The following is an 8,935-nucleotide window of genomic DNA, read 5'->3' as shown; positions in this document are numbered from 1 at the left end:
AAATAAAATAAGCGAACCACTGAATGGAAGTTTCGAAGAAACCAATATAGCAGGAACGAATATTGAACAGCAAAATGCAGTGAACAGCTGCTTCAACCAAACCAAAAATTTACCAATCACAATTATCTCTCATTCATTTGTTCGATGAGTGCGAAAGTGCCACCCTGATTGGTGCTGGCTGTGTTTGCATATTGAATCTCTTCGTTATCAGTGGGGGGCGGGCATAAAATCGGCACAAAAAAGGCTTCCACAGGAGCCACTACACAATAGTGAAATGGGTCCGATCAACGCCGCAGCATACAATTAACAGAGGATGGATGTTGAATGCACTGCTGTGCGACGCTCTTTTGATGTAGGCACAAGAGAAATTGTTTCGCAATTTTTTTTCCTGTGTGCCTGCGAATAAATTGACGTGCGAATGAAAGCCTATTTTGAACTACCGACGGCGGGGCGGAACGTGGCACGGCGCTACAATAGTGTGGGGGGAGGCTGTTTATTCAGTTGTGGTGATGCTTGTGGCTGCTCTCAATATACTCGCTCGCACGCTGGCTGTTGTCGGTTGGTATTTATGGTAAATGAGCGTTTTGTTCCGGGAGGGATTCTATTTAAATTGGACCTTCCGTCATCGGACATGTCCCCTAAAAATCGATACTGTCACACTACGGCGATGTTCGCTGCGTTGCTGAGCTGATGATCGACGTTCCGGTCAGTAAGCAGCTCCTCGCAATTTGAAATTATAAATGATTATGACAATTGTGGTAATTAGAATTTTTAATTAGATTGCGATACAGTGCGTTGTGTATCATAATTGTGTATCATAATCGGAGAGTAGTTTGTCCCCCCATGAGTGTGGTTCTGCGGAATTCTAAAACAGAGTGAACAACAATGTTTGATTGTTGTACAATGTAGCTCTCACTAATGTTCTAATCCTACATAACAAGCAGATGTGTACTATAAATTCTAAGAGACATTAGCTAATCGTTTTTTTTCTTTCTCTTCTGATTTTCAGATGAACATGAAAGCAATACACTGCTCCCTGCTGGCAGCACTGGCACTGAAGCTGGCTGGTCTGTTTTTTTTCTTTCTCTTCTGATTTTCAGATGAACATGAAAGCAATACACTGCTCCCTGCTGGCAGCACTGGCACTGAAGCTGGCTGGTCTGTGCTATAGTTGTAAGATTTCCGAATATCCGTGTAAGGGCGGAGCCTTTTGTGTGCCGTTGGATAAATTTTGCGACGGAAAGGATGACTGCGGAGACGGCAGTGATGAGCCGAAAATGTGTACCGGTAAGTTCTTTTTTCTTTGCTCTTTTCTGGTTAATCGATGGTTTCGAAAAAGTTTCAATTACTTTCAGTCGTTGTCTTGTAACTTTAATCAGCAGATTAAACTAATTTGTTTGTGCAAGATAGAAATATACGCACAAACAGTCACAAATTTCCAAGTATAATCATTATTAGGAAATTGCGACATCGCAAAAGGAGCGGGAAAGGTCACGAAGACGTAGGCTCAGCGTAAACTCGTCAGTGAGGAGCAATAAGCTGAGTGAAATTTTAAATGATCTGTCTGTTAACTCTGATACTTTGCTTGGTGTAAATTTTTAGCATCGTACGTACGTACGTTCGTGCCGGCTTGAGCTTAAGCGAACAAGCATTTTGTAATTTACATTAAGACACGATTTGATCTGGAAGGAATTTTTCCCCGTAATTGCCGCTAAACAAAAGTGGGATAGATAAACGTTTACCGTGTCGGATTTTCTCCGACTGATGGTGTGTGACTGACTGGTTGACTGACACGGGACTAAAGTATTACGTAGTGTCAAAAAATTAATTAAATTGTAAATGAGGAGTAAAGATTGCGTTGCTCTTGCCAACGAGCGCAGCGGCAGGATAAAGGGGAACAAGGGATTTCTGGCTCGTCAAGATAAACCATGTGCATGAAAAGTGTGGAGTATTTTCCTTGCTCCTATCGGCCGGAAAACTTCGTGCTCAAGTAGGATTGAACACAGGCAGTTCCACGGAGATTTGGCCTGTCTGCCTGCCGTATTTTGCTCTGATGGTGTCTGAAAAAGTTCCACTCCTGCCGAGCTCGAGAAGATGCTATAGACAAGAGCTGACAGAGCGATAATTTTCACCATTAGCGAACAATGTAAGTGTGACATGAGTTGGCGTAAATACTTTTGCTTTTGTCACCGAGACAAACGCAATAATTTCGCTCCGGAAGCGAGCTTCTCGCTTATGACGTTGTGTGACGAGGTGTGTTTTCGCAGTGTGAAAGTTAGTCTTTTGGCAGTTGATTTTCTTGGTAATAGCTGGAAGATTTCATGCTGTATTTGAAGATATCCCCCTTACTCTTCAAGCGGAGTGGTATCGTCGGTGATTATCAATATCCACAGTTTACCTTCCAATAGAAATTGAGTCATACGTTCAACTGACATAGACAAAAGGCTTGACGTGAGCCTGACTTCGAGAGAACTAAAGACTAAAGACTAAAGACTAAAGACTAAAGACTAAAGACTAAAGACTAAAGACTAAAGACTAAAGACTAAAGACTAAAGACTAAAGACTAAAGACTAAAGACTAAAGACTAAAGACTAAAGACTAAAGACTAAAGACTAAAGACTAAAGACTAAAGACTAAAGACTAAAGACTAAAGACTAAAGACTAAAGACTAAAGACTAAAGACTAAAGACTAAAGACTAAAGACTAAAGACTAAAGACTAAAGACTAAAGACTAAAGACTAAAGACTAAAGACTAAAGACTAAAGACTAAAGACTAAAGACTAAAGACTAAAGACTAAAGACTAAAGACTAAAGACTAAAGACTAAAGACTAAAGACTAAAGACTAAAGACTAAAGACTAAAGACTAAAGACTAAAGACTAAAGACTAAAGACTAAAGACTAAAGACTAAAGACTAAAGACTAAAGACTAAAGACTAAAGACTAAAGACTAAAGACTAAAGACTAAAGACTAAAGACTAAAGACTAAAGACTAAAGACTAAAGACTAAAGACTAAAGACTAAAGACTAAAGACTAAAGACTAAAGACTAAAGACTAAAGACTAAAGACTAAAGACTAAAGACTAAAGACTAAAGACTAAAGACTAAAGACTAAAGACTAAAGACTAAAGACTAAAGACTAAAGACTAAAGACTAAAGACTAAAGACTAAAGACTAAAGACTAAAGACTAAAGACTAAAGACTAAAGACTAAAGACTAAAGACTAAAGACTAAAGACTAAAGACTAAAGACTAAAGACTAAAGACTAAAGAATAGACTAAAGAATAAAAACTGGAATCTAGAAACTAAGACCTAATTTCAATATTAAAAACCCGAAACAAAGGATAAGAATAAAAGAACCAAATTCAAGGAGAAAAACTGAATAGCTATACTTTAAAAATGTAGCTACAGATGCAAAACTTATACGACATAAGTAAAATCTTATCATTTAACGCTAGAAGCAGGATAAAAATGAAACCGGAAAATTATAAAGTCAAAGTTGAGAGAGAAGAAAATTGAAAAACGGTAAAATTTCAGAGACAGTGCTATAGGAGCTAAATTGCAAAACAAGATGAGATTATAGGCAATTTCAAATGCAATATTAGCGTTCATAATAACAAGTTAGTTGGTTGAAAGAAAAAGACTGCAAAATTAAATAGTCAAAATTTAAAAATCATATAAATTAAAATGAGAAAAATAAACAACAAGCTGTGGCATGGTAAATGTAAAAAGAAAAGGGCTTAAACCAATAGTAAATCGAAAAATATCTAAAGGAAAAAATATAAAAGAAGTACAAAATTAAACAGAAAAGCAGAAGATTAAAGAAAAAAACACATAAAAGTAGTAAATGACCCTCTGACAGACAGACAGACAGACAGACAGACAGACAGACAGACAGACAGACAGACAGACAGACAGACAGACAGACAGACAGACAGACAGACAGACAGACAGACAGACAGACAGACAGACAGACAGACAGACAGACAGACAGACAGACAGACAGACAGACAGACAGACAGACAGACAGACAGACAGACAGACAGACAGACAGACAGACAGACAGACAGACAGACAGACAGACAGACAGACAGACAGACAGACAGACAGACAGACAGACAGACAGACAGACAGACAGACAGACAGACAGACAGACAGACAGACAGACAGACAGACAGACAGACAGACAGACAGACAGACAGACAGACAGACAGACAGACAGACAGACAGACAGACAGACAGACAGACAGACAGACAGACAGACAGACAGACAGACAGACAGACAGACAGACAGACAGACAGACAGACAGACAGACAGACAGACAGACAGACAGACAGACAGACAGACAGACAGACAGACAGACAGACAGACAGACAGACAGACAGACAGACAGACAGACAGACAGACAGACAGACAGACAGACAGACAGACAGACAGACAGACAGACAGACAGACAGACAGACAGACAGACAGACAGACAGACAGACAGACAGACAGACAGACAGACAGACAGACAGACAGACAGACAGACAGACAGACAGACAGACAGACAGACAGACAGACAGACAGACAGACAGACAGACAGACAGACAGACAGACAGACAGACAGACAGACAGACAGACAGACAGACAGACAGACAGACAGACAGACAGACAGACAGACAGACAGACAGACAGACAGACAGACAGACAGACAGACAGACAGACAGACAGACAGACAGACAGACAGACAGACAGACAGACAGACAGACAGACAGACAGACAGACAGACAGACAGACAGACAGACAGACAGACAGACAGACAGACAGACAGACAGACAGACAGACAGACAGACAGACAGACAGACAGACAGACAGACAGACAGACAGACAGACAGACAGACAGACAGACAGACAGACAGACAGACAGACAGACAGACAGACAGACAGACAGACAGACAGACAGACAGACAGACAGACAGACAGACAGACAGACAGACAGACAGACAGACAGACAGACAGACAGACAGACAGACAGACAGACAGACAGACAGACAGACAGACAGACAGACAGACAGACAGACAGACAGACAGACAGACAGACAGACAGACAGACAGACAGACAGACAGACAGACAGACAGACAGACAGACAGACAGACAGACAGACAGACAGACAGACAGACAGACAGACAGACAGACAGACAGACAGACAGACAGACAGACAGACAGACAGACAGACAGACAGACAGACAGACAGACAGACAGACAGACAGACAGACAGACAGACAGACAGACAGACAGACAGACAGACAGACAGACAGACAGACAGACAGACAGACAGACAGACAGACAGACAGACAGACAGACAGACAGACAGACAGACAGACAGACAGACAGACAGACAGACAGACAGACAGACAGACAGACAGACAGACAGACAGACAGACAGACAGACAGACAGACAGACAGACAGACAGACAGACAGACAGACAGACAGACAGACAGACAGACAGACAGACAGACAGACAGACAGACAGACAGACAGACAGACAGACAGACAGACAGACAGACAGACAGACAGACAGACAGACAGACAGACAGACAGACAGACAGACAGACAGACAGACAGACAGACAGACAGACAGACAGACAGACAGACAGACAGACAGACAGACAGACAGACAGACAGACAGACAGACAGACAGACAGACAGACAGACAGACAGACAGACAGACAGACAGACAGACAGACAGACAGACAGACAGACAGACAGACAGACAGACAGACAGACAGACAGACAGACAGACAGACAGACAGACAGACAGACAGACAGACAGACAGACAGACAGACAGACAGACAGACAGACAGACAGACAGACAGACAGACAGACAGACAGACAGACAGACAGACAGACAGACAGACAGACAGACAGACAGACAGACAGACAGACAGACAGACAGACAGACAGACAGACAGACAGACAGACAGACAGACAGACAGACAGACAGACAGACAGACAGACAGACAGACAGACAGACAGACAGACAGACAGACAGACAGACAGACAGACAGACAGACAGACAGACAGACAGACAGACAGACAAAAGCCAAAAAGCCGTTTTCAAAAGAAAAAAGCAGTTTTCAATATAAAACTGACTGTAAAGCCGAAAAGCCGCAATACATTTAAAAAAGAGAAAATTTTTTCCAAATAAAATTCTACTTTTTATATTTATTTATAGTTCGAAAAGAAACACTGATGAAGCCTACAACTTGTAGGTGAAATACGTATCTGTCGCGAATAAATAAAAATAGTAGACTTTAATTAGGAAAAAGTTTTCTTTCTTTTTAATTTCTGGATATTTTTGCCAAAAACAATCAGAAATATCCGTTTCTTTTAAGAAATTGCCATAGAATCGTAAGCAAAAACACCATGCGTCTGCCTCGAATTCTCGCCACCTTAGGCTATTACAAATATTTTAAAAAGTTTTTGTCCCTCCGGTGTTGGGCCACTGAAGAAGGAAGGGGGGGGGGGCGAAAAAAAAACAAAGAGAAATTTTTAATTGAGCAAAAAAAATGGATTTAAGGCATTTTTACTTAAAGCTTAAACGCGAAAACCAAATCTATTCTTGCTATATACGTTATTATTTTCCATGCAAAAATCTACGAAAAAAAGACAAAAACGAAAGAAAATTTTTTTGGCCGATTGTCGCAAATTCCACTGTTTGAATTCTCATTTCTAGTTCGTGCTAGAAGTGTTAACTCCACTCGTACGCTCATTTTTCGAGTTTTTCAGGCTATAGAGCCCACAGACAATTGATTTTATAAAAAAAATGAACACGTGTCCTACAAATTATTTTTTTGCCCCCCGATTTTTCAAGCCAATTTCCAAGGAAGAGGGGGGGGGGGGGGTGACAAAAACTTTAAATAATTCATTTTTGGCCTTATTTGTTTAAAAGAATCTGAAGAATTAATAATTATACATATCTTAGTTTTTAAGATGATTTCGTTTTCGAACTTCTGAAATTTATTTAAAAAATTCTCAGTTTTCCGATAAAATAGAAATATCGTCTTTGGTCCGTACACCATGAAACTGGTAAAACTCAGGAATCAAAATTAGAACAAACATTTTGAATTATTTGTCATAGCAAGTGATCTAATCAAAAATAAATCCTGCAATCCTTCGTTACCCTCTGGTACACCCCGCGTAGATGTACACCATATTTTTTTTTTTTAAATAAAAGATAAAACCTTTTAATATTCCCAGTCAGAATACGTCCGACGTTGCAACACCGCAACCAATAGTCTTGCTTGTATTCTGTCCGACGACGTGTGACAAATTCTTACTGGGTTTCTGTTTATGTCCTAAAACTTTCGCCAGAAAAATTGAAACTATTTTTGTAACTAATAACAAAAAAAACTTTCTTTGTTGTATTCCCCAGTTTGCAACCGAACGTACTATGGCGATATCGGACGAACGTACTCTCTAACGGTGCCTTCGCCGCAGTGGAATCGGCTACCGTTTCTCTGCCACCTAACATTCACAGCGTCCGGAAACGAGCAGGGCGACATCGTTCAGGTAAGACTTTAACAGCAGATTTTTTTTTTCGTTCGATTCCATAGCTTTCCCAAAGTGTTCGAGCTCGAGTAAACCCTCGACTCTTCCGTGTTATTCGGTATTAAATAATGTACCTCCACCGACGCAAGCTCACTCACTCATTGTTTCAATTAATGTCCATTCGCACTGACGGGACTCGACACTAAATTGAGCAACATTCACTTTCGTAACGAACCGCATTTAGTGCGGAACTCTAACCAACGCAAGCGAAACAAAAAATAACACGATCCACCCACAGAGAGTGGTAGCACGTCCATAAAACGTTCCGAATGGAACTGCGCAACGTGCAATAAAACCTTGAAAATTAGTTTCGGCTCCGTCCGTCATTGTTTGATAGAAACTTGTTTTTTATTCTCCGGTTGCTATTGCTAGTAGTGCTGGCCGCAGCACTTTCTCCCCACATATAAGAAAAATCACTCCAAACGCCATTTCCGTCCGTTTGCCGTCCGTCACCACCCACTTTAGCCGGCAAGTGCCTGACATGCGGCGGTGTAGAGGTAGCATGAGGTTCGGTTGGCAGGACATTCGTGCAAATGTGCCAGTATGAACCCGTACCAGTCCAGTCGGTCTGCACTGCCACGCTCGTTGCTCCATAAGCTTTGATGGGAACAGCCAAGTCATTTCCGGTGCTTTGCCGAAACGGCGGCGTACAGCAAAACTGCGAGAAAAGATGGACAGTAAATTGAAATGCTCCACTAAATGGACGCACAGAATGAAATAAAAAAAAACGAAAAAAAAAATCCGTCCGATGGACACAGAAAAACGAAATCATCGTGCTTCGAGCGATTCCGAATCTAGACCTGCGCTCCGGCTAAAAGACGATCATCAGTGGCATCATCGTCGTCGTCGTCCTCCTAGTGTTGTATGCTTCTGGTTGATGTTTATTCTATTTTTGTAGCGCTTTCACATCATCTAGGAAATGGTGGGCAAATTGATTTCCGAGGGCGAAAGAACAGTAAGTTTCGCCGGACTGGCGAAGAAGACGGTTTGTTTCCCGGTCGGTCCGGAAAAGGAAGGAAGGATGGGTACAGCCATTGTAAATGCTTGTTGACGATTCACTGTCAATAATGGTTTCAATTTATCGCTATTGAATCAACGAATGGGCGATGATGGTTGGGTGTGGGAAAGTAGCGTCTAGAACTGGGTCGGAACGGAATATCAGTAACATATCTAATCGAAAACTGCGGTTGTCTTGGGTCCGATTCTAACGTAGTTTAAACTTTTCAAAGTGAATCATCATCACAGAAAAGGGGTCAAGAACAAATTTAGGAAAACTTTTATTTAAAATAAAATGTCATGCTGTTTTATGAAGGGCGTAAGAGAGGGGAGGGGGGCTTCCA

General features: G+C 41.2%; 1 protein-coding gene across 1 annotated transcript in view; it reads left to right on the top strand.

Moving 5' to 3' along the window:
• The first annotated feature begins 1,100 nt into the window (after positions 1–1,100).
• The window catches only part of LOC128736934 (uncharacterized), a 157,576-nt gene continuing 149,741 nt past the window's right edge, over positions 1,101–8,935 (top strand). The window contains exons 1-2 of the mRNA XM_053831446.1: positions 1,101–1,287; positions 7,420–7,556. Of these exons, the coding sequence (XP_053687421.1) occupies positions 1,101–1,287; positions 7,420–7,556 (324 nt within the window). The remainder of the gene's footprint in view (positions 1,288–7,419; positions 7,557–8,935) is intronic.

Source organism: Sabethes cyaneus, chromosome 2 (genome assembly GCF_943734655.1).
Source record: "Sabethes cyaneus chromosome 2, idSabCyanKW18_F2, whole genome shotgun sequence".
Lineage (NCBI taxonomy): Eukaryota > Metazoa > Arthropoda > Insecta > Diptera > Culicidae > Sabethes > Sabethes cyaneus.
Note: the sequence above shows the minus strand (reverse complement) of the source record. Positions and strands in the feature narration are given on the sequence as shown.